General features: G+C 36.9%; 1 protein-coding gene across 1 annotated transcript in view; it reads left to right on the top strand.

Moving 5' to 3' along the window:
* LOC150105253 (methylmalonyl-CoA mutase, mitochondrial-like) overlaps positions 1–27,106 on the top strand; it is a 429,676-nt gene that overhangs the window by 36,123 nt on the left and 366,447 nt on the right. The window contains exon 3 of the mRNA XM_090394648.1: positions 26,791–26,922. Within this exon, the coding sequence (XP_090250774.1) occupies positions 26,791–26,922 (132 nt within the window). The remainder of the gene's footprint in view (positions 1–26,790; positions 26,923–27,106) is intronic.

Genomic DNA, 27,106 nt, shown 5'->3' with positions numbered 1-27,106 from the left:
TCATTTGTTGTCTCTGTTCCAACTGATTTTCTCATTAGGTTCAGTTCTGTTGCAGCCTGGTGTCTTCCTTGCTTTCTTAATACCTCTATCCATTCAGACCTCCCACGTAAGTCATTGTTTGTTATAAGTTGGAGCAAAAATTATTTTAATATTTTACACAGAACATTTTCTTTGAAAACTATTTACTATTTACTTTCTGTTTTTTGGTCAGCTTCCATATGTCTGATCCATATAATAATATGGCCTTAATATTGCTATTAAAGATCTTTATTTTAGTTTTGTTATGATACTTGGAAGATTTCCTTTATACTAAATGAAAAGACATCAAAATTTTCACTAGATGTTAGAGTTCACAGAGGATATGAAATAAGCAGTGACCACTTCCTTGTTAAAATAAAATTAAGATTACCACCTAAATGGCTACAAGTAACAAGAACAGAAAGAAAAATTGAAACATTTGTTTATAAAACTAGACTAATGAATGACACAAATGTACAATGGCTATATGAACAGAGAATTAACCATTATCTAGACAAAATAAAACAAAATGAAGAAATAGAAATAGAATGGCTTAATATAAAAATGATATACTAAATGCAGCAGCAAATGAAAGCTTAGAAAAGACCAAAAAATTTAAAACGAAAAAACTGAAGATCTGGGATGATACAATCAAAGAAATAATCAAAAAGAAAAAAGAAGCCTATCACAAATGGTTAAGCAGTAAAAGATTAGAAGATGAAATAGAATATAAAAGAATACGAGCCATAGCTAAAAGAGAAGTCAGAAAAAGACATAGAGAATAATGGAATAAATTTGTTTCTAATTTAGAACATGATTTATATAAAATAAGACCCAATGTATATAAGATTTTGAAACACTTAAATGCAGATACCAAAGAAAACATAAAATTAAACACTGAACTGAAATTAGAAGAATTTCTAAATTACTACACAGAATTGTGGACAGACAAATATTTTAAAAAAGACAACTGGCAAACAATTAATGAAAATGAAAAGGAAATAACTAAAGAAGAATTAGAAATCAACCTGAAAGAAACAAGAAACGGAAAATCACCTGTAGAAGATAAGCTAGATTCAGAACTATATAAATATGCAGGAACTAGATTCAAAGAAAGACTCTTATTATTTTTAAATAAAATTTACTCAACTGGTATCCACCCAATAGAATGGAAAAAAGCAATTGTAATTCCTATCTTTAAAAAAGGTAATAGAGATGACCCTAAAAACTATAGAGGTATCAGTATAGTAAATTCCTGTTACAAAATATATAGCAGAATCTTAAATAGCAAACTAATGAAATATTCCGAAAACTTTATTTTAGAAGTACAGAATGGATTTAGAAAAGGACGATCATGTATAGACCCGGCCTTTTGCCTAAAATTAATAATAGAGAAAAGAAGAATATAATTTAGACACACATATTGCATTTATTGACTTTGAAAAAGCATTTGACAAAGTTAAAAGAAATATATTATTTAACATATTAAAAGAAAGACAAATACCAAATAATATCCTAAAAGCTATCACAAGTATATATGAAAATAATCAAATACAAATAAGCGTTTGACAGGATACCACATGGAATTCTAATCCGTAAACTACAACATATGGGAATGGATATAGGGTTGCTGAGATGGATAGGTGGGTGGTTGATGGAGAGATATCAAAGAGTAGTTTATTCAGGAGTAGAGTCCAAAAGACGGCCTGTGACTAGTGGTGTGCCGCAGGCTTCTGTTCTTGAACCACTGCTGTTTAATCTGTTCATTAACGATATAGGGAAGGATCTAAGTGGAACAGTTCATTTGTTCGCTGATGATGCAAAGTTGGGTAGGGCGATAGTGAATGCAGAAGATGTCAAAGTTTTGTAGGGTGACTTAGATAGATTGGAGTTCTGGGCTAAGAAGAATGGATGTCAATTTAATGTGACAAAATGTAAGGTTATGCATTTTGGGGTGAAACGATTAGCAGCAGTATACCACATTGGTGGAACTGTACTCCAAGAGATTGATGAGGCCAGGGACTTGGGAGTGTTGGTGGATAGGGAGATGAAGTTTAGGGGGACACATTGCAAAAGTAGCTAAATCAGCTCATCAACTCACTTGGTTGTTGAAAAATACCTTCACGAGCAGAGACAAGCAAGTTATTGTACCTCTGTACCGAGCCCTGATAAGACCTCATCTCGACCAAATCTGTGCCCAGATTTGGTCACCTCGGTTCCTTCTTGATGGGGAGGAGGTGGAGAGGATCCAGAGGCGAGTGACTAAGATGATAGCAGGTCTATGGAATGAACCATATGAGAACAGGTTGAAGATTTGTGGGTTGCAGAAACTAGTTGATAGGCGGAAAAGGGGAGATATGATTGAGACATTCAAATTGCTAAAAGGATTCTATAGGATTAATTCAAAGGATATTTTTGAGATCAGGACTGGTAGTGGGAGAACTAGGTGACACCTATGGAAGCTGGGCAAGAGTGTGGTTAGCAGGGGTGTTAGAGCTGGGTTCTTTACTTTTAGAGTGGTAAATGAGTGGAATAAGCTGCCAGAGTCTGTTGTGGGTGCTATGACAGTGAATGAGTTCAAGGCAAGGTATGATAGATACTGTGAGAATGTCGAATAGTTGTGTGGACATGATGTTTAGGGCCTCCCTCGATGAGTCTAAGGACTCCCTGGAGTAGCCCGAAAATAATAATAATAATAATAAGATTAAATCACGAGCTATCATATACGAGAGAGATAAACCAAGGTGTCTGACAGGGATGTCCCCTCTCAGCAACTCTTTTTAATATCTACTTAAATGAAATAATAATAAAATGGAATAAAAATTTACATCAAGGAATTAAACTTTCTCCTACAGTAAACACTCTCCTCTTTGCCGACGACCAAATAATAATTACAAATTCTGAAGATAAACTACTGAAAGCTATTTTTGATCTAAATGAGATATCCAAAGATTGTGGTATGATAATATCAACAGAAAAATCAAAAACTATGGCCTTTAAAGGACACGATCCAGCAAGAACTAAAATAGTAATAGATAACAAGATCTTAGAACAGGTGAATTCATTTAGCTAACTAGGATGTACAATCACATATGAAAATGAAAAAGATATAAACGTAAAAATTGCAAAATATTTAAAAATAACAGGTGTAATTAACTCTATATTTAAACCATACCTAGTTCAATAACAAACCAGGCTAAAAGTATGCAATACATTAGCCCTACTGGTCTTAATGTATGGAAGCGAAATCTGGACAATAAAACAAAAAGACAAACAAAGATTGACAACGAAATGAAGTTTATGAGAAAAACTACAAAGTATACCCTATTTGATCACAAAAGAAATGAAGAAATTATGAAAGAATTAAACCAAGAACCAGTAATAGAAAAAATTAAAAAATATAAACATAAATGGATGGAACACGTTCAAAGAATGAAAACAGAAAGATTTCCAAAGCAAGCCTTAAAATACAAGCCATTAGGAAAAAGAAAACCAGGACGTCCTCTTAAACGATTCAACGATGACTTCTAAGGCTGGAACAGGCCATGCTAGGCCTAAATCCTTGATATGCATGATGATGCTGATGATGATTTCCATATATTATTTAATTTTCTGAAAACAGTATTAGCTTTTGTCAGTCTTAGCATAATATCCCTGTCACTTTTATCTTCAGTAACTATATTTGCTCCCAAGTAGGTAAAATTCTTAACTTCTGTAGCATGCTGATTGATTTTATCTCTTTGTGGCATTTGCTGTTTAATTTAAGCAAAGCACATTTGTTTTTGCTATATTTATTTTAAGACCAACCATTTCAGCTGTTTTATACAAGTCTTTTGTTTGTATATTATTGTATCTTGATGCTATCAAAACTATGTCATCAGCATAATCTAGACTTTGTGACATAGCATTCCATTTAATTCCTCTTCTTGTGTCTGTAACTTTTCTCATAATCCAATCAATGACTATATTAAAAAGTAAACCTTGCCTTACACTAGAGCTTATCTCAAACCATTTGGATGCTGTTTCCTGTGCAATAACACAACTTTTACTTCCCTTATACATTTCTTTGATTATTCTCACATATTTCTCAGGAATTCCTAATCTTTTAATAATTAACCATAATGTGTCTCTGTCAAAACTGTCAAATGCTTTAGCAAAATCTATAAAATTTAGGTATAATTGGCTTGTAAATTCTGTGTTTTGTTCAGTGATGGCCCTTAAGGTGAAAATGTGATGCATAGTACTCCGACCTGTTCTAAAACCATCTTGTTCATGTTTTAATAGCTTCTCTACTTCATTTTTAATCCTTTTTAACAATATTTTACAGCAACTTTTTCAGGTACTGACAGTAGCCTAATTCTCCTCCAGTTCTCACATATGGTGAGATCACCTTTCTAATGGATTATAATAATAATTATAATTATTATTATTATTATCATTATCTGAGATCTCCAGGGAGTCGAGGAGTCATTGAGGGAGGCTATAAATCACCCAAACCAGTTGTCATACCTTCCCTTGAATTCATTCACACTACATGCACTCACTACCCTTAAAGACAAACTATTCCACTCACTCACTGCTCTCTGGGAGAAAAAACCTGGATCTTACTCCTTTCTTGACTGCAAATAAATTTAACTTCCATGGATGCCCTGTATTCTTTTCCCACCTTCCATATAAAATTTCATCAGGTGATAGCCTATAACATCCATTCAAAGATTTTTAGACATCTATCATATCAACCCTCTTTCTCCTGTTAACCAGAATCTGCAATCCACATACTTGCAATCTGTCCTAATAATCTGATTCACTTCAACATCACAATTATCCTCTGAATTGTATTTGCAACTTTTGCTATGTGACCTTTGAACTTCAAATTCCTATCCACCAATATGCCAAGATCCCTTGCCTCCTTAGTTTCTTATAGCATAACCGTGCTACTATAATATGCTGCTGGAACTCTAATCATGCCAAAGTGCATAACTTTATACTTACTAACATTGAAATGATAGCCATTTTTGTTTGCCCAAATTTACAGCCTATTCAAATCATTTTGTAAGTGCTGAATATCAGTAGCATCCCTGATTGCCCTGTCTATCTTTGTATCATCGGCAAACAAATTGCACGTCTCATTTTAGACCCTGCCTGATGTCATTAATGTATAGATTGAACAATAATGGCCCAAGGACTGAACACTGAGATACACCACTGGCCACCTTAAACCTGGCAGATTCACACCCAACTGTATATCACTTTTCGATATCTGTCTGTCAACCATCCCCTGATCCAAGTCAAGAGTTTATATTCCAATCTGATATTCTCCAGTTTATGCAACAGCCTTTTGTGTGGTATCCTATCAGATGCCTTAGAAAAATCCAACATTATCATAGTGTATCTATTCCCTTTATCCAACTTGGCTGTAACATTGTTATAAAATACGATCATTTTCTGTTTAGTTAAAAGTGGCAACCTCACCTGTTTTAAAGACTCAAGTAGGTTCTCCCATGGAAACTTCATCAATGCATTACCCTCTTGCCAACTGGAATAGTGGTCATCAGGAATCCTGCAGGCCAACACAACACCTTTTTCATAAATATTATTATTATTATTATTACGGGAGAAGAAGGTGCCGGAGAAATATGTCAGGTTGGTGCAGGAAATGTACAGAATTGTGAAGACAAGTGTTCGGACCTGTTTGGGACAGACAGAAAGTTTTCAAGTAACAGTTGGCTTGCATCAAGGGTCAGCATTAAGTCCGTTTCTGTTTAATATTGTGATGGAGGTGGTAACAGAGGAGGTGAGAGAAGATGCGCCTTGGACAATGTTGTATGCAGATGACATCTTATTGTGTGTAGATTCAAGAGAAGAAGCGGGAACTAAACTGGAAAGATGGAGAAAAGTACTGGAAGAGAGAGGTATGAGACTGAGCAGAAGTAAGACAGAGTATATGTGTTGCGCAGGTGGGCGTCGGCCAGGAGACAGATCTGGAGCTGGAAGGAAATGCCATCAGGAAGGTGAGAGACTTTAGATACTTAGATTCAACAATGGAAGAAGATGGAGGAGCTGAGAAGGAAGTGGGATGCAGGATACAAGCGGGTTGGAGGAGCTGGAGGGAGATGGCTGGAGCGTTATGCGATAAGAGGGTGCCGATCAATCTGAAAGGCAAAATTTATAGGACAGTAGTGAGGCCAGCTATGACATATGCTATAGAAACTGTGGCCCTGAGGAAAAATAATATCAGCAGGATGGAAGTAGCAGAGATGAGAATGCTTAGGTGGATGTGCGGTGTGACCAGAAAGGATCGTCTGAGAAATGACTATGTCAGGGGAAGAGTGAAAGTTACGAACTTAGGAGCGAAAATACAGGAGGCAAGGTTGAGATGGAGGGAGCTGGTAGAAGAGGACTTGAAGATGAAGAACTTGGATGTGGTGACAGCCGAAGACAGGAAGGTGTGGAAGAGACTCATTACAAACAGTGACCCCACTTAAGTGGGAGAAGCTGCAGAAGAAGAAGAAGATTATTATTATTACGGGCGACTCCAGGGAGTCCTTAGACTCATCGAGGGAGGCCCTAAACATCCACCTAAGCATTCTCATCTCTGTCCTCACAACTATACAACATTCTCAAAGTATCTATCATAGCTTGCCTTGAACTCACTCACTGTCCTAGAACCCACAACAGACTCTGGCAGCTTATTCCACTCATTTACCACTCTAAAAGTAAAGAAACCAGCTCTAAAACCCCTGCTAACCACACTCTTGCCCAGCTTCCATAGGTGTCCCCTAGTTTTCCCACCACCAGTCCTGATCTCAAAAATATCCTTTAGCAATTTGAATGTCTCAATCATATCCCCCCTTTTCCGCCTATCAACTAATTTCTGCAACCCACAAATCTTCAACCTGTTCTCATATGGTTCATTCTATAGACTTGCTATCATCTTAGTCACTCGCCTCTGGATCCTCTCCACCTCCTCCCCATCAAGAAGGAACTTAGGTACCAAATCTGAGCACAGTAGTTGAGATGAGGTCTTATTAAGGCTCGGTACAGAGGTACAATAACTTGCTTGTCTCTGCTCGTCAAGGTTTTTTCAACAACCAAGTGAGTTGATGAGCTGATTTAGCTACTTTTGCAATGTTCCCCCTAAACTTCATCTCCCTATCCACCAACACTCCCAAGTCCCTGGCCTCATCAATCTCCTGGAGTACAGTTCCACCAATGTGATATACTGCTGCTAATCGTTTCACCCCAAAATGCATAACCTTACATTTTGTCACATTAAATTGATATCCATTCTCCTTAGCCCAGAACTCCAATCTATCCAAGTCGTCCTGCAAGATTTTGACATCTTCTGCATTCACTATCGCCCTGCCCAACTTTGCATCATCAGCGAACAAATGAACTGTTCCACTTAGAGCCTTCCCTATACCGTTAGTGAACAGATTAAACAGCAGTGGTCCAAGAACAGAACCCTGCTGCACACCACTAGTCACAGGCCATCTTTTGGACTCTACTCCTGAATAAACTACTCTCTGATATCTCTCCATCAACCACCCACCTATCCATCTCACCAATCCTATATTCATTCCCATATGTTGTAGTTTACGGATTAGAAATCCATGTGGTATCCTGTCAAATGCCTTTGCCAGGTCCAGCAGTATCACTGTAAACCCATTACCCTTATCCAGTTCAGCTGTCACCGCGTTATAAAAATTGAGCAAGTTACTGAGGCATGATCTACCCTTCACAAAGCCATGCTGTCCCCATACAGTATCTCATTTTCATCAATCCATTCCTGTATTTTTCCCTTGACTACTTTCTCCAAGACCTTGACAACGACTCCTGATATGCTGATCGGTCGGTAATTTGCAACCATAGTCTTGGATCCTCCTTTATGCAGTGGAACTATTTTCCCCTCTTTCCACACCTTCGGGACTAAACCAGACCCGAGACTCAGATTAAACAACATGGTCAAGGGTACTGATAATTCTTTAGCCGCTTCATGCAAGACCCATGCCGGTATGCCATCCAATCCCACAGAAGTATTCACATTAAGGTTCTGTAATAGATTATTCGCCTCCTCTTCATTCATCACAATTCCCGTATAAACTAATTTTCCTTCATTTTTTCAATGTCACCACCTGGATGATATACTTTTGCAAAGCACTCACTCAGTAACTCCACTATATCGACTGATTCAGTAACCTCCTTACCATTGTCATTCCTTAAAATCATTTTGCCATGTACAGTTTTTTTCTTGCTTGCAGCATATTGAAAGATTTCTCTTTCAATATGCTGCAAGCAAGAAAAAAACTGTATACCTTCGGACAAGAAAAAAACTGTATACCTTCGGACAAAACTGTATATGCTTCGGATTCTCTTTAGCTTGCATAGCTAGTTTCCTTTCATAATCCGCTTTTGCTTTTTTTATGACACTTGTTACCCTTCTGGCCTGCACTTTATGCTGTTCGTGTGCCCGCAGGTCACCTCTTTCTTTAATTTCTCTCCACAGTTGTTTCTTTTTTTGCAGCTCAGGCTTAATGGTGTTATTCATTCATTTAACCCCTACTTGTTTTACTATTCGGACCCTAGGTATACAATCAGCCATAACCACCTGCAAATGCTCCTTGACCACTTCCCATGCTCTGTTGACATCCATCCCTTGCAGTTGTGCATGCCATGGCACTGATCCAAGCTATCTCCTAAGCTTGTCATACTTGCCAGCACGGTAATTCCACATATACCTGTGTTAATCGAAAATTCCACACCTTTAGCCACCTCCCAGGTCAAGACCTTATGATCACTCTCACCAATAGGTAGCAATATGGTCATATTCATTACAGTCAAATCTCAGATGCCATTACCAGGTCAAGCACTCTCACACCCCTAGTATTTTCAGTTACATTCTGTCTCAGATAGTTATCCCTTAATAATTGAATAAAATCCATTTCCTTCCTCACATGTGTCCTCTCCTCCTTCCAATCAATGTTACCATAGTTGAAATCCCCCATAATAATTACCCTCCTTCCACTCATTTCATCAATTTGTTTATGCATACTATCTCCATCTATTCCATCACCTGGTCTACAGCACCCAACCGTATATTTTATACTGCCAATCTCAATCTCACACCAAATAGCCTCAAATGAGCTCTTTTCACTATCTTATGATACAACTTCAATTCTCCTTGGCTGCAGTTCATCATCTATCTTCAATAATATCTCTCCCCACATTTTATTCTCTCTGTCCCTCCTAAACACACTGTAACCTACACATTCTATCCCACTAACTATATCATCTTTCATCAGCCATGTTTCACATGAAATACAGTGATCCCTTTGTCCCAGCCCTATCGTGATCCGTTATTCTAACTATCCCATTCTGGTTTTTTGTCCTTAGTACTGGCTCGGGTACTTCATATACATTCTTACACTCAACTGTCTCACTGATGTCCGCATATCCACTCCCCCCCCCCCCCCCCCTTGATAGTTTTAGTTTCTCTGGCCAATAACCTGTGGCCAGGAAGAGCCAATCAAGGCCAAAAATTCTGGCCTTGATTCATGTTCCTAATACTCCTGACAGTAGTATACATGAAATGCAATGATCCCTTTGTCCCACCCCTACCTTGATGCGTTATTCTAACTATTCCATTCTGTTTTTTGCCCTTAGTACCGGCTCAGGTACATCATATACATTCTTACACTCAACTGTCTCACTGATGTCCGCATATCCACTTCCCCCCCTCCTTGGTAGTTCTAGTTTCCCTGGTTCTGCACATCTATTTTCACTTCATTCAGCAACACTTTTTCCAGTCTCCGCACACCAAATCCATTCAAATGCAGGCCATTCATCTTGTATAAATCCTTTCGCCCATCAAACTCATTCCACACATACACGAATTCCACACCACACCGTCTGCATAACCTGTGCTTAATGTCATTTGCGTTTATGGCCTTCCTTCTAACTCCTCTCTGTCATACCGTGGCAACAGACTCACCATTCTAACTCTGTCACTCTTTTTCTTTTGCTACCTTTAACAATACTTTCGAGTCCTCTCTCATAAAAAATTTATCTCCTTTGACAACTATGACGTACCTGTGACAACTATCAATTCTTTCACCTTCTGTTTTTGCGCTCTAATAATCTTACATCCTTAAATTCCGCACCTGGTTGGTACAATTTAGTTAAACTCCCATCTATCACTCCTTTTAATAATGAGTCACCATACAACACTCTTTCCTTCATTTCAGAAACTCTCCTACTCTTATGCTTATTTTTCCTTTCAAACACTTGTTTATTTACATTAGCCGAATTACTCTGGAGAGAGTTTTGCAGGTGCTCTAATTGCTGCTGTGCATTTTGTATCACTGGGCACAACCTAGCCATCTCACTTCCTACAAATAATTCCTCATTTTTTTTTATCATTTAAACCATTTTCTCTCTCTATATAGTTGCTTTCACTATTTCTTTGATCACCGCTCTCATTGCCATCTTGTATATCACAATTCCCTATCAAGCCACTATTTTCACTCACATTCTGGCTTTCTTCAACCATAATTGCCTCACAACCTGACACATACTTCAACTCCTCACTTTGCTTACACTTTCTGCACATTCTCCCACCACTATCACTTTCATTTCAAACTCCAGCCTCATGCGAGAATGCATACAACCCCCACACATCACATTAGACAAACTCTCTCACATTATAGTTTTTGGACGAAGGCGTTGTATTTTTGGATGCCATTATCTTATGTCGCATTGGCGCCACATGCTAATCTATGAAATGTATCGTTAAATACTAAATTAAATAATACGGAATTCACACCAAAATCACACAGACACAACAAGCTAAAATTATACAATATTACGTTATGATTTAAACCTCTATTCTAATTTTCACTCAAAATTACACTTAGCTTTTGGGAGCTCTCTGAAAACTCTACAGACTGTGCAGCCCTCATAATCAAGGAGTTTTTACTGGAAAGAGTGATTAGCCCCCCCCCCCCACTTTTTTTTACTGTACTGGAAAGGTGCCACTAGAGTGCAGTAGTAGGGAAAATAGACTCAGTGCATACTTGGAGCATCCTAAAGGACGTTCCAAGACAGAAGTAGCAAATTATAGGCCAATCAATATCTAAGGAGTTCATCGTCATCATGCCTATCAAGGATTTAGGCCTAGAGTGGCCTGTTCGGGCCTTAATAGTCATCGTTGAATCTTTTAAGAGGACGTCCTGTTATCTTTTTCCTAATGGCTTGTACTTTAAGGCTTGTTTTGGTAATCTTTCTGTTTTCATTCTTTGAATGTGTTCCATCCATTTATGTTTATGTTTTTTAATCCATCAGCAGGAAAGGTCATGGCATCAGTATTTTGGGATGCTAAAGGCATTTTGTTTATTAATTATCTTGAAAAGGATAAAACCATAACTAGGGAATATTATTCCGATCTTTTAACCAGACTAGACGAAAAAATTCGTGAGAAAAGCCCTGGTTTGCAGAAGGAAAAAAATCATCTTTAATGAGGACAATGCACCTGCCCACAAAGGTGTTTTGGCAATGGGAAAATTAAGGGATCTGCACTCTGAATTGTTGGAACATCCACCCTATTCCCCAGATTTGGCTCCCTCTCACTTCTATCTCTTCCCCAAACTAAAATTCTTCCTCACTTTTTTTTCTTCAAATAAAGAGGTGACTGTAGCTGTAGAGGGATATTTTGCAGATCTTACTGAGAACCACTACAGAGACAGGATAATGGTGCTGGAGCATTGCTGGAATAAATGTATTAGTCTTAAGGGAGATTATGTTGAAAAATAAAAATAAAATTGAAATTATAAATTCGTTTTTTCATTGTTAGACCGAGTACTTTTCAGACCATCCACGTATGTCTCAATCATATTTGCCCCCCTTCCTCCTATTCACAAGGCTTTGCAATTTACATTTTCTCAATTTGTCCTCGTATTCCACATTCCAAAGGCCTCTGACAACCTTTGTGAATCTTCTCTGGACCCTTTCCAACATATCCTCGTCGCCATGAAAACCTGGCAACCAGATCTGTGCACAATAATCCATATGAGGCCTGATCAAGGCCTTATACATCATCACAACTATTATCATATTCAGTTTCAACGATTTTGCTTGAAGCCTGGTTCCATTTCAAAGATTTGGGAGGGAGGGATGAAGATTTTGGAGCAACATATTAGGAACACTTATTTCCAATTTAATTTCATGACCAGGCAATCCAAGTGGATTAAGCAAATTTAAAAATTCCATGGCAAAATAAACCTAATCATCTACACCACAGGAGTATCTATTGATTTGAAACACTAAGAGATCCACTAACCCTATTAAGAAGCACCTCGTTCATTATTGACATGGCATCATTTTGAGGTACTAGTATAGCTCTCTCTCTCCCTGAATCAAGAAGTTGACTTTTCTGTTATGTTTTCAATAGATGGGTAGACACTGCACAACAGTTCCTCTGCAGTTTGGACAGTTTTCCCAATATTTAGGTGTGTTAATATAATTTTAACCTCTCTTTGCTGTACTTCACCATTGCCTATTTTTAACATTTTTGAAGAGAAGGAATGTGCATTAGAGTCTCCATGTAGGTGAAAATGCATATTGGTTTTGAGAGAAAACTTCTCTATATCATGCCATAGTGACGATTTCTTAAGGCAGGCATTCACTTCATTCGCCCTGTTCCGCAGGATTCAATGGGTAGTGTATGTTGAAAATCACTGGAAAATAAAACAGTTATTCCACCCATTCTTTAATCTTCTGATCTGATATCCCTCTTTTGGTTTTATAGTTGTTTCAACAGATAAAACATCTGTTGAAACAACTGCTTCAACAGATGTTTTATGGGACATTGTACATTTATCTCAAACAATCAAAGAAACCTTTTGTAATAATTTTGACAAATTACTTTGTTTTGATATATTGCATATAGATGTATCATTAGTCACATTTGTAAGTGGTACTTTGAAAGTAGAATGAGCAGTTCAACCACCTTTCACTAGATTAGCTGCTATATTGTATGCCCACACTTCGTAGAGCTGACCTTGGCTTTGTGCCAAGAATAGTCAATTCATGTTGAAGGGGAGAAAGAAGTAAAGGATGTACGAATTGGTCACCAACATGCGAAATCACATGCTTTTATACGTAAATTTTCCAACTGCTGTACAAGCAAAATAGTTACCACTTTAAGAACTAGAATTTTCATTAAAAAAAAAGCTGATTTTCCAACATATGATAATAAACAATCATCCCACGAAACGCATTGATTACCCTAATATTGGAATATATTGTTCTTCTTTTGACATGCACAGAAGTGTTGAAGGTTCTTAAATCTGTGAGCGTACAGTAACTGAGGATGCCACAGCCAGAGTGATTTTACCTTGGCTTCTGAACTTAGCTAATAACAAATTTAGTAAAAATGTTTTCCCAGGAGCATCCAAAAAAAAACAGTTCCCTGATTGATTTTCACAGCTTGTTAAAATATTGTGAAAAACTTCAGCTTTATCTGAAGTTAGTGATTGTTCATGCTGACTTAATAAATCCAAAGTTCATTGAAATTTTATGAGTTTTTGTGTCTAGAGGCAAAGGATTGTTCGGTATCAAAGACCAAAATCTTTAACACTTATTGACTTAACAATCGATTCACGTCTTAGTAATGTCTCATTATATATTGCTTCATTAAACTGAGCCTGAGAATGAGTAGAATGCTCTTGGTGTAAGATATCTTCCGAAAAATTATTTTTGTGAGTTGACCATAGCGATAGAGGATCAGTTGTGAACCAACATTATATTGGTGAACAAAAGGCACAAAGATGATGGTGAGTGTAAAATTATTGCATAGGCGAGGCAATCGGACCAGTGAGAATCATCTTCTATCAGATTCAAAGCTTTACGTGCATTCCAGCATGTCGGATGTACTACACCATTTTCTGTTCTTAGGTCGCTGAATGATTTTGGTCCTTTCACATGCATCAAGAGCATTTGTAAATAAAAGCAGTCAGCATTATGGGGAATAATGCTGAATGCTAGAGCATTGCTCTTTTTTCACACCATAATAACCATCCAGATTGGCACCCTGTTTTCTTTGAAATATGTTTTGATACCAGGTGTGTAGTATGTAGGTACCTCGTTATAGGTCAGTGTTTGGACAAAATTATCTTCGATGCATAGCTTAAAGAAGGCTGTTAATGTTGTGTCCCTTGGTGACTCCACTATGCTGAGTGCGTTACTTTCTCTGAAGTATACTCTTTGACCATTTTCAAGATGAACTACAGTTGGATGGTGCTCATGAATATCAAAAAATTAAATCTTCCAAATGTCCTCAAAGATACTGATGTATTATCTGGTTTGGTATAGATCTACTTCGCTACGTTCGTTTTGCAAACAAAACATAGCTTGGTCTATGCCCTTCTTGATATACTTGCATACATATTTGATAGATTTCACAGAACTGGAAATTTCAAAAGTTCCTTGGCTATTATATGTGGTAGCAATTTGGCTACCATCTGAAGGAGCATATCGACAATATCGTGGATATCCATCCTTACCTGTTTGAGTTTTATTGATCATTATTAACTGTTAATAAGTTTTTTTTTATCAACACAACACTTTACAATTATTCCTTGGAACTCTAATAGTGTAATCTCATGTCTTGGTTGCAGCTGAAGCATGTGATTACACTATTAGAGTTCATAATATACGCATGAATTATGACTCATTATTGCGATTCTTGTTTTAAATGTAGTTACTGGTCTATCTCCCTGATGAAGTTCATGTAATATTGGATGAATATATTGGAGTTTTTAAATAAATTTCTATATAATTTTAATTTCTATATAATTTCTATATAATATAATTCACATTCACATAAATGAATGTGAGTTTTTGGATGTGTGGGGCAAGTTTGATGGTAGAAATGACATATAAGTAATTTCTGCACTTGAATGGATTTGGCGTTAGAAGCCTAGAAAAATTATTTATTGGGTTGATGCAGAGAGAGAGTCAGGTAAAGTAGATCATCATGGGAGGAACGGTGAGAATGTGTATGTAAGTTTAGATGTGGTATGCAAACTTAGTGATATGAATTTCATTGAGCATGGTTATACATTTGGTGAGAAGGTGGAAATATACACTTTGGATTTGGACTTTTGAGTGTATCTTGGGGAGGGAAAAACAGAAAGTTGCTTAAGATGCAAGTATAAGAAAAAATCCAGGTGGTAACTTATATCTGTACACAAATGCCAGGAGCATTAGGAACAAAAGAGATGGTGCGGTAGACCTGGATGTTTATTTGCTAGAGACAATGAAATGCATGCCAAATTACCCTGATGGGTACTCAATGAATAATCATTATGGTGACTTTATAATATGAACATTGATTTGTTAGCAGAGAAAACTCATAAGAATGGATGAGGATAATTTATTGAGTTATAGTTAGACAACTTTCTAGGTCAAAGTGTTAGATTTGATAATAGCATCAGGAGTCTTTGATTAGAAATGGAACAGGTATCAGCAATGCATGGAAAGCTTTGAAAAGGTGCTTAAATGAGTCAGTATCTGAATGTTGAGGGCAGGTAATTATTATGGGGAGCTTACTATGAGAATATAGATTTCAAGGATGAAAGGACACATCGGAAGGAGGAAGGAAATGGAATTTATGCAGTTTCTAAGGAATAATTATCTGAGGCAACATATGAAGGAATGTACTAGGGATTTAAGGATGCTAGATCTAGTAATTGCATCAGAGAAACTGTCTGTAACCAAGACAACAACCAATGTGGTTGTTGGGGAGAGTGATCATGTGGTCTTGACCTGGGAGGTTGTGAAATTAGTTAAAAGGGGTATAAATGGAATTACAGGGCTTATAAGTATGGCAAACTTAAGATATTGCTTGGAGCAATGGCATTGCATGAGAAACCAAGGACTGGATGTTAATAGTGCATGGATGATGATAAAGGAACATTTGAAGGAAGTAATAGCAGATTGCATACTTAGAGTAAGGAGGATAAATCAAAAGGGAGTTAAATGGATGAATAGCATCATCAAATAGGAACTACAAAACAAACAAAAAAAATTATGGAGGGAATTCAAAGAGAAAAGTGACCATCAGACACATACAAAGCATAAGCTAGGAGGGTGACCAGTATTTGTAAGAAACAAAAAATCAGAGTATGAGAGGAAATTAGCAGTACTGTCAAAGATAAACCCAAAGACTGATTTTGGTGTGCTGCACGTAAAAGAAAATATGGGAATAATTTTAATGATTGATGGTAGGGAGGTAACTGAAGCAGACGAAATAGTTGAATTACTAATGAACACTTTGCAAGAGTATATCATCCAGGTGGAGATATTGCAGCAACGAGGAGGCAAAGCGTATATGGAAATAGGGGTAGATAAACTAGAGGTAAATCGGTTTTTACAGAACGTGATGTGAATGCAGCTGTGAAATCAGATGATATACCAGCTCGTGTTTTGTGAGAAGGTGCTAGGGAATTGGCAGCACCTTTGACCACATTGTTTAATTTAAGTCTCAGCTATGGTTTGGTCCTAAGGGGGGGGGGTAGAAAGAAGGAGAAATTAGTTTCATTGCATAAAGGAGACTCCAAGACTGATGTAATTACTGACCAATCAGCATCTCAGGAGTTGTGATCAAGGTATTGGAGAAACTGGTTAAGAGAAAAATACAGGAATTGATGAATGGACAGGAACAGAGTACTATGGAGGAATGGTATTGATTGGAGAAAATGGTATAAAGACAGCTGCTGAGTTGAGCAAACTAGATGTTAATAAGGCTGTGGGACTTGATAATATATCACCACGTATTCTGAAGGAATGTGCCAGGGAGTTGACACCTGCCTTGACATATTTTTTAATAAGAGTCTTGCACTCTGTCAAGTTCCTAAGGAGTGGAAGGAGGGCAAGATTGTGCCACTTCATAAAGGAGGTGATTGAACTCAAGCATCAAACTATAGGCTTATCTGTGTGTCAGGTGTTGTGGTTAAGTTGTTGGAGAAGCGTGTGAGAACTTGGATCCAGAATTGGGTTGACAACAATGGTATTATCTTGGATGGGCCGTATGGATTTGCTAAAGGGAGGTCATGTTTTAGTAATCTACCTACATATTACAATAAAGTGACTGCTTCCTTGGACAGAGGAGAAGGATACACAGTAATATACTTGGATTTCACAAAGGCTTTTGATAGATTACCTCATGATACGTTGACAGTCAAACTAGAGCAGATGGGGTTGGATATTAGATTAGTGCATTGGATTGGAGACTGGCTATCTGATAGGTATCAACAAGTTGTGTAGGGGGAGCGATATCCAGGAAAAGGAAAGTCACTAGTGGAGGGCCTCAGGGGTCTGTTTTAAGGCCATTACTGTTTAACTTGTATATTAATGATATTGGTGAAGATTTGGATGGAGATATTCAGTTTTTTGTGGATGATGCAGAGTTGGGATGAACCATGAAGAGTAGAGAAGATGTTGTGGCCCTACAAGAAGACTTAAATAAATTGAGCGATTGGGCACGGAAATGGGGATGTGAGTTCAATGTTGCAAAATGTAAGGTTTTAAAATTTGGAAACAAAATTGTGAAGACAACACAAAGGCTTCTGGGAATGATGTGGAGGACACTGACTTGTAGAAGTAGGGAGATTCTTGTTCCATTGTATAAGGCTTTGATTAGGCCACACATGGACTATTGTGCCCAGATTTGGTCACCTGGTTTTCAGAAGGACGAAGAGATGTTGGAAAGGGTCCAAAGGTGACTGATTAAGGTAGTTTCTAACCTCTGGAATGTCGAGTATGAGGAAAGATTGAGAAGATGTAATTTGCAGAGAGTGGTGGATAGGAGGAAGAGGGGAGATATGATAGAGACCTACAAGTCAATGCTGGAGACGTTCTAGAGAAAATAGTGGGAGATCAGGGGAGAACCAGAGGTCATCCCTGGAAACTGTATAAAGAGGGTTTGAGAAGCAGGTTTTTTCTTGCAGAATCGTAAATGATTGGAATGCCTTGCCTGAGAATGTGGTGTCTACAAGGAGTTTGAGTGTGTTTAAGACACAGTGTGATGAGCTGTGTGTGGGATAAAAAGACCTTTGACTCCATGAGGTCTTGGGAGGTAATAATAATAATAATAATATGAGGGATATAATGGTTTTGTGAAGGATAGATTATGGCTCAGTAACGTACCTTTAATAATACAGTTACTGCTAAGTCGATGAAGATAATGGGTTTACAGTGATACTTCTTGGTTTTGCAAAAGCTTTTGACAGGATACCGTATGGAATTCTAATAAACAAATTGCAGCACATGGGGATGAATATAAAGTTGGTGAAGTAGATAAGAGGGTGGTTGGAGAGATACTAGAAAGTAGTTTCTTCAGGAGTAAAGTCCAGTAGAAAGCCTATGACTATTGGAGTGCTGCAGAGCTCTGTTCTTGGATTATTTCTTATATTGTCAATGTACTTTGTACATTGACAGTATAGGAAATGATCTGAGAGGAGCTATTCAGTTGTTTGCCAATGATGCAAAATTGGGTAAAGCATCAGTCAGTAAAGATGGTGTTAAAATTTTACAGGATGATTTAAAGACACAATCTTGGTAGAGCCTCTGCTACTAATGACTCACGCAAAAAGTTAAGCGAGTTTGAGCATGGTTAGTAGTTGGAAGGGGTTAATTGTTTGATGCTGTTGGCACACAACAACAGCTTGTTAGGAAACAACAGCTTGTGAGGCTGTTGTTTCCTAACACAGTGTGGTCGACCTTTATAGTAATAATAATAATAATGCTCGTATAATAATAATAATGTCAGAGGAGGCCCTAAGCATGATGTTTAGTGCCTCCTCTGATGAGTCTCAGACTCCATGGAGTTGCTCGTATAATAATATTTTTTCTGATGTATCCTTAATATGTGGGAATATTGGGTGTGATCCTGTGTGTTTGTTGTGGAGAGATGGGGGAGGGGTGCATGCAGTATTTTATCTATTTTATAGGGTGTAGCTGTTGGCTGAAATGGTGTTGTGAAGGTCCATTAGCTCAGTTTCAAGGGCTGTGTTATTTGAACAAAACAGCCCTGGGTCAATGAGTAAGTGTTTTGAGGATGCCATATTGTTGGGAAGGGTGGTGGTTTGATTGCTTATGTAAATACCATCCTGTTTGATTAGGTGTTCTATAAATGTAAAAGGATAATGAGCCATTAGAAAATCATGTCACTAGTGTATTTAGAAAGGGGGATACAATTGTACTTTCTTTTTCTATGGTCAAGTTTATTTTAGAGTGCTGGCTGTTAACATAGTGCATCCAAACTATTGGTTTAAGTGTGACTCTGTTGAGTGCTTGGTTTCAAGATGTTTCATATAGAAGTTTGCTGGGGATGGGGGGGGGGAAGAGGTGAACTCATTACACTTCACTATGGAAAAAGAAAAGAATTGTCTTCTCTTTCTAGGTACACTAGTGACATGACTTCCTAATGGGTCATCATTCTTTTTCATTTACAGAAGATAACCTACTCGTACAGGAAGGTATTTTCATAAGCAATCACATCACACTTTCCAACAGCATAGTGTCCTCAAAACACTCACCAAGCCTGGGCTGTTTTGTTCAAATGACACATTCCTTGAAACTGAGCTCAGGAACCTTCACAACACATTTTTAGTCAATGACTACAGCCCATATAAAATAGATAAAATACTGCATGCATCTCCCTATTCCTTACTTGTTCAGAAAAGTGATCATGTGTATTGCAAAATTATGTCATCACTGATATAATTTTTGTAATAACATCTGCCTTGAGAAGTTAACTGATCTGCCAGTCTTTCCAAAGTAAGCTAAACTGTGGGCACAAGTCACTTTATACACTCCAGGATGTGCAGGAGGATGAAATTGATCTTCAGAAAAACTTCAGATAATCCAAAAAAAAATTGCCAAAGTTCTCTGCACATATGATCTCTGTGCAACTTATATCGGTCTTTTTCTAAAGATCAACTTCATCCACATGTCCTGGAGCATATAAAGCTACTTGTGCCTGCAGTTTAGCTTAATTTGGACAAACAAGTAGATCAGTTAACTTCCTCAAGGCAGATGTTCTTACAAAAATTATATCAGTGATCATATGTGTGTGGCAAGTTGGGATTCGTAGATCATGCTCTGGACACGGCTTCACATAGGATTAGATGGAGGAAAATGTTGATATTACATAGAAATTGTTATAGGTCTGAGAGATTGCTTTTAGAATCAGCATCAGCTATGAAGCACTCTCCTAACTTTAACAAGTATGCTTGCATTAACTTGCCAAAGATTCTTGGAGACTGTCAATTTGAGACCTGATAGCTTGACTTCTCCAAATTAACTTTATGATTATCTTCCCCATAGAAGGCACCATATAAGGACATTAGATCTGTTTCAGTTAATTTGAATTGTTTTCCATAATTATTTAATTCATTGCCATGCTCTGAAGACGCTGGGTAGAAAACTGGTGAAATAGTAACTTGGATAAATATATTTTTTCCTCTCTTGGTGTTGTTTATACCATGAAGCACTATTATGAATAAGCAACATCTAACCCTTTCCATACATAAATAATATACCACTTTGGAAGGAACTTGATTGTAAACTAGTCTTGAAATCTTAATTATGTTAACTGTCTTAATATCTTTTGCTGTTCTTGAGGGTGTATATTTGAAAATGCCGAATATATTTGAACCATCCCTGTATATCCTGTCAGCTTGAAGAAATTTGTCTTTATTTAAAGAAATCTGTTTATGTCAGTATTTTACTTTTATCTTTACAAGCTGTGTGCTAATTTTGTATTTAATGCCATTATTTTGTGTTTTTATATTACATTAATGTAATATATTACATTAAGCATATAATCCATAAAGAAGCCTTTCAAGTACAGTGATACCTTCAGATACGAGTTTTTTGAGATACGAGCCATCACTAGGTCAATTGCCAAGATTGACAAGGTCAATTTGACAAGGTCAATTGTCAAGAGCCAGAATTTGAGATACGAGCATTCTTCGGTGACGTCACAACCACCACTCTGCTCAGATTCCCGAGTCTTGTGCGTCATTCAGTTCACTCATTCGTTCATTTTGTCATGTTGAGTTTTAATTTTGTGTTTTTTTTTGTATGTACAGTTATTTAGCTAATTTTTTTCGTATAACCATGAGTCCAAAGAAGGTGAGTGTAAAGAACAGTGGTGAGAAAAGGAAAAAGGTGATATCCATGAAATTAAAGCGTGAGATAATAGACAAACATGAGCAAGGCGTAAGAGTAATAGACTTGGCAACGCAGTACGATCGCACTACTTCTACGATATGTACTATTCTGAAGCAGAAGGACTCGATAAAGGCTATAACTCCAGCTAAGGGCATTAAAATTATTTCAAAGCTACGCAACTCTGTCCATGAAAAGATGGAGAACCTGCTGATTTTTTGGTTGACAGGGAAGCAGCTCGCAGGAGACACTGTGACAGAGACTATAATTTGCGAGAAGGCGCGAGCCATTTACTCAGATTTGCTACAGCAGACCCCCAGATACTTCAGCACAGGAGGCTTTTTGCCAAACGCATGTTCTAATGCTGCTTTGAGGTTGTGGAGAGCACAAACCTCACCCTTCGAGAGTTCTGGAAGGACCACTACAACATTGTAATATGCCTCAAAATTATTGATATGGCCTGGCAGGGTGTTACAGAAAGGACCTTGACCTCTGCATGGAAAAAGCAGTGGCCTGAGGCTGTGGCTGAAAGGGACTTTGAAGGATTTAGACCTGAACAGGAAGTGCTGGAGGAGATTGGAAAGTCCATGGGCCTGGAGGTGGATGAGGGAGACATCGAAGACTTTGTCGTCGCAGATTCTGAGGAACTGACGATGGAGGTGTTGACGGAACTACACATGCAGCAACATATGGAGGTTCTGCAGGAGGCTCTTCAAGTGAGATAAACAAAGTGTTGGCAATTGGGAAAAAGTTTCAAACTTTATTGAAAAGAAACACCCTGAAAAAGTTGCAACTGGTCGTGCAGCAGTGCTATTTAATGACACTTGCCTAACTCATTTCAGAAACATTCTAAAAGGGAGGAAGAAACAAACCTCCTTGGACAGGTTTCTATTGAAATGCCCTGTGGATGAAAGTGACGAAAGCATGGCAAAAAAGAAAAAACCTAGTGAAGAAGAAACTTAAGTTAAGCAAAAGTGAAGTGAAAGAAAAAATTAATACCATATGCTAATCGGCTCTGCCAACATCTGTTTATTTCTTTAGATTCTCTTTTACATGTATGTATGTATGTATTTGGTTTTATTTTGTTTGTATACAATATTTGTTCATTATAAATACATTATTATAAAAAAATTGGAGTGGTTATTTGGGGGCTGGTACGAATTAATCTCATTTTAATTAATTTCAATAGGGAAAATTGATTTGAGATATGAGCATTTTGACTTACGAGCTTGGTCATGGAATGAATTAAACTCATATCTCAAGGTACCACTGTACTTGGTAAGAAAAATAAAATATTATAAAGAAAAACATTAAAAATGAACAGAGATATAAAAAATGCAATAAAAGAAAAAAAAACAAATTGCATACAAATTACTCCTTGGAAAACATACTAAGGAAACAGAAGAAATATACAAAAAAAGGGAAAAAGAAAAAAAAAAAGAAAAGAAATAGCTGAAACCATAGTACATACAGAAAGCTCACCAAGATTCTTGGGACAGATTTATTAATAAAATAGAAGGCATACACATGGAAGACAAGACATAGCCTACAAAAATATTAAGGAAATTAAACAACGAAGAAAGAGATACAGCACAAATCAACATAATACAAGAGAATCAATGAATAGAACATTATAAGAATTTATGGTACTACCCAAATATAATAACAGAAAATAATAATGAAGAAATCATCACTGATATAGAACCAATAAAATTGGAAGAAGTAAAAGAAGCAATAAAGCTATCAAAAAATAGAAATCAACTTCTATTTTCACAAAAAATAGAAATCAACTGGATTAGATGGCATACAGAGCTTTGGAAATATGATGGAAAATATTTACATCACAGATTCTTAAAATTAATAAGCGTTGGAAGAAATGTGAGGTTCCATCTGATTAGTTAAAAGCTAAGGTTATATCTATATTTAAGAAAGGATACAGAGATGATTGTGGAAATTACAGAGGAATAAGTTTATTAAATACAAGTTATAAAGTTTACAGTAAAATCCTGAATGAAAGACTTAGATATTGCAAACAATCTACTCTTAGAAGAACATAATGGTTTCAGACATAGAATATCATGTATAGACAATATTTATGTGCTAAAACAAATTATTGAAAAAAAGACTAGAAATTAAGTTAGAGACTCATATGGCCTTTATAGATTACGAGAAAGCTTTTGATAAAATACACAGGAAAAAACTATGGAATATAATGAAATCCAAGGTTGTATCTTTATCCATTACATTTGGTATAGAGATACAAAAATACAGTTAGGTAATAAATTAACAGAAGAGATTGAAATAAATCAGGGTGTCACACAGGGATGTAGCTTATCTCCAACTCTATTTAATATATACAGGGTGATTCAGAACTCTTGGGACAAACTTGAAGGGGTGATAGAACACACCTAAGCAAGCACTTTTCGTCATACAATGCATGGTCGAACTCAAGCGGTGAAGCGCTAGAGGGCATTTTCCAGTGAATACTTATAAGTGCTGGTTTTTGCACTCGTCGTTATTTCTACCGTGGAGTGCAAAAAGGATGGATTCTTTCACAAATAAGGAGAAGGCTGACGTACATTTCATTTATGGAGCCGTGAACGGGAATGTGAGGGAAGCCCAAAGACTGCACCGAGAGCTCTCTCCGACCAGACGCATGCCTGATCGTAAAGCATTTCAGCGATTGCACAGTATCTGTGTGAAATGGGCTCCTTTGTCAGCGGCACACAGGATACAGGGCGTGCAAGGAGTGTGAGGATGCCACGTGTTACAGAGGAAATTTTACGTAGGGTTGCAGATCGTCCCGAATGTAGCATGAGAGCAGTTTCCCATGCCGTACATGTGTCCCAATCGACAGTGTGGCGAGTTCTACGAGATGAACGATTACACCCCTACCATGCAGAGAGGGTGCATGCCTTGACACCTGTAGATTACCAGCCTCATGTGAATTTTGCACAGTGGTTCCTGCAGCAGACTGCAGCTGGATTTTGATATACATGTCTTATTCACTGACGAATGCACCTTTACACGTGAGGAATACCCACAATTATCATGTGTGGGTGAGCAGAAATCCGCACACCACATGTCCACATTCGTACCAGTGGCGTTTCTCCATAAATGTTTGGGCTGTAATTCTACATGACCATTTGATTGGCCCATACCTTCTGTCAGCATGACTGAATGGGAGAACATACCTCGTATTTTTACAAGAGGTCTTGCCAGAATTACTGAACCCTATTCCAGCAAACATTCACACACATGTGGTTCCAACAAGATGGAGCGCCACCCTTTTTCAGTGTGGATGTGCGGAACATCTTGGATGCAACATTTCCAGGACGATGGATTTGTCAGGGTGGTCCCATCGCTTGGCTGCCATGATCGCCCGATCTCTCATGTCTGGCGTTTTTCCTATGGGCCATATGAAAAGCCTGATCTACGATAGCCCCATCGATTCCAATGAGGACCTTATTGCCTGGATTTCTATTGGCGCTGCCGCTGTACAGAAATGCCTTGTTTTCGCCAGTGTATGCCAATCACTACGTTGAAGGTGTGAAGCCTGCATTAATGTTGGCGGTCGCTCTTTTGAGCAATTTCTGTAATTTGTTCAAGAAAATTCTTTAATTTATGTTCTGTATTTATGTAATTTATGTAATTTCTGCAATTGTTTCAAATCTCCTCTGTCATTCTTGTGTTTCTTCATTTCCTGACACAGTAGTTGCTAACCCCTAGCGCTTCACCGCTTGAGTTTGGACCATGCATTGTATGATGAAAAGTGCTTGTTTATGTGTGTTCTATCACCCCTTAAAGTTTGGCCCAAGAGTTCTGAATCACCCTGTATATATTGATCAGATTATTAAAATATGGAAAGCAACAATAAAACAAGGTTTCCAGTTAACAAGAACTGTTATCCATACAATGCTATGTGCAGATGATCAGGTTATATTACAAAACAATGAAGATGACCTTCAAAAATCAATTTATGAAATAAACAAAATAAGCTAACAACACAATTTAAAAATTTCACAAAAGAAAATAAAAGGCATGGCATTTAGAGGTCGGAATTATGTTAGATCAAAAATAGTTACAGAAAATAAAATAATAGAACAGATGACATAGTTTAATTATTTAGGCTGCATAATAACATATCTAAAAGATAAAGATATAGATGAAAAAATAGAGAAATCTGTGGAACAGTTATAAGGACACCGAATAAAAATCAAGATGAGAAACTCAACTAAAATTTTACAAATGGCCACTTCCTCTCTGTTATATGGTTCAGAAACATGGGCAGTTAAAAAGAAAGAAAAAAGTAAAATGCAAGCTGCAAAGATGAGATTTTTAAGAACAATTAAAGGATGCATAAAATTGGATCATATAAGAAATGAAGACAACAGAACTAGATATTTATAACATAAATGAAAAGATTAAGGAATAGAGAGAGAGAGAAATGGAAAGAACATCTAAAGAGGTGGATAGATATAGACCAAAGGGAAAGAGAGAGAGGAAGACCCACGACAAGATGGAAAGACCAATGAAGGTGGAACAGGCAGATACCTAATCCTTGAAGAGAATAATAATAATATTACATTAGGATTGTCTGAAATAACATTCACTAGAAACAGAAATTTAGAGTACATTAAATTTTTGGAAAGTTGGCTCATACTTGATATTTGAGGGAAGTCTAGTTAGGTAAATCCTAAAATTGTAAAGCAAGTGAACTTTATTCTGAGTATCATTCATTGTTAATGCAGAGAATTTGTTATCCTTAGGAAAATACTGAAATCCAGTAAATATTTTGATTCAAAATATTTACTGGAATTTATCCAAGTCAGAAACAACAAAAAAGCATAAAAAAAAATATGAAGACAGAGCAAAACTTGTGTAAAAAACTTTTTAATGTAGAATTTTTGCCAGAATGTCATAGGTATTGTCTGTACAGAATCATAGAATGACAATTAAACAATAGCAGACAATTCTTAGGCAAAAATATACATTAAAAAGTATTTTGTGAGAGTTTTCGTCCATTTTTATATTTCTCTTGATTGTGCCAACTCACGGTATTATTGAAATAGACATAAAAGCATCTTATATTCTCTAATGCCTGTTATTTCATGGGGGGATGAAATTAATAGGAGCTGATCTCAACCCTTCATCACTAGGCTGTACTGATACTATAGTAAATTTTGAAGAATATGGTACAAGTACCTCAGACATGTAAGACTAGTATACAATAATACTAGTTAGCATTATTTGTTTGAATTAGTGTGTGTGTGTTTTACAGCAATTTTCATAAGTTAATCATTAAAAACATTATTTCTTTTACTAAAGATCAACTTGCAAACTTCGGAACGAGGTTAGTCCTTGGCTAAAAAAAAAAAGAGACATCTAGAAGGTCATAGGATTACTCAACAAATAAGCACGATGTCTATAAATCATAATTTCTATAATTAATGTAGTATAGAAATTGCTTGTTTTGTAGATTTTTTCTTTAAGTTCAGAGTGTAAACGTGTTTGTTTGTTTATTTATTTATTTTTACACAGAACATTGCAATCAAGCCATTGTATGCACAGAATGATGTCAAAGATGTGTTAGATGAAATACCTGGAAAGTATCCATTTACTCGTGGACCATATCCAACAATGTATACTCAGAGACCTTGGACAATCAGACAAGTAGATCAGTTTATTTTTATTTTTTAGCACTTTAGATAATATGATATTAATTGTAATGGCTATTTCAAAAGTCACACTTTCTGCTTAAGCAACCATTGTACTTGAAAAGGATATTTAAAGATAAAACTTGTTATGCAGATTTCTTGCTTAGATTCCAGATTATATTAATCCTTTGTATTATAAC

This window comes from Typopeltis vanoorti, chromosome 6 (assembly GCF_054136105.1).
Source record: "Typopeltis vanoorti isolate ZY-2024b chromosome 6, IOZ_Tvanoo_1.0, whole genome shotgun sequence".
NCBI lineage: Eukaryota > Metazoa > Arthropoda > Arachnida > Uropygi > Thelyphonidae > Typopeltis > Typopeltis vanoorti.
The sequence above is the reverse complement of the archived record's forward strand: the minus strand, read 5'-3'. Positions and strand labels throughout refer to the sequence as shown.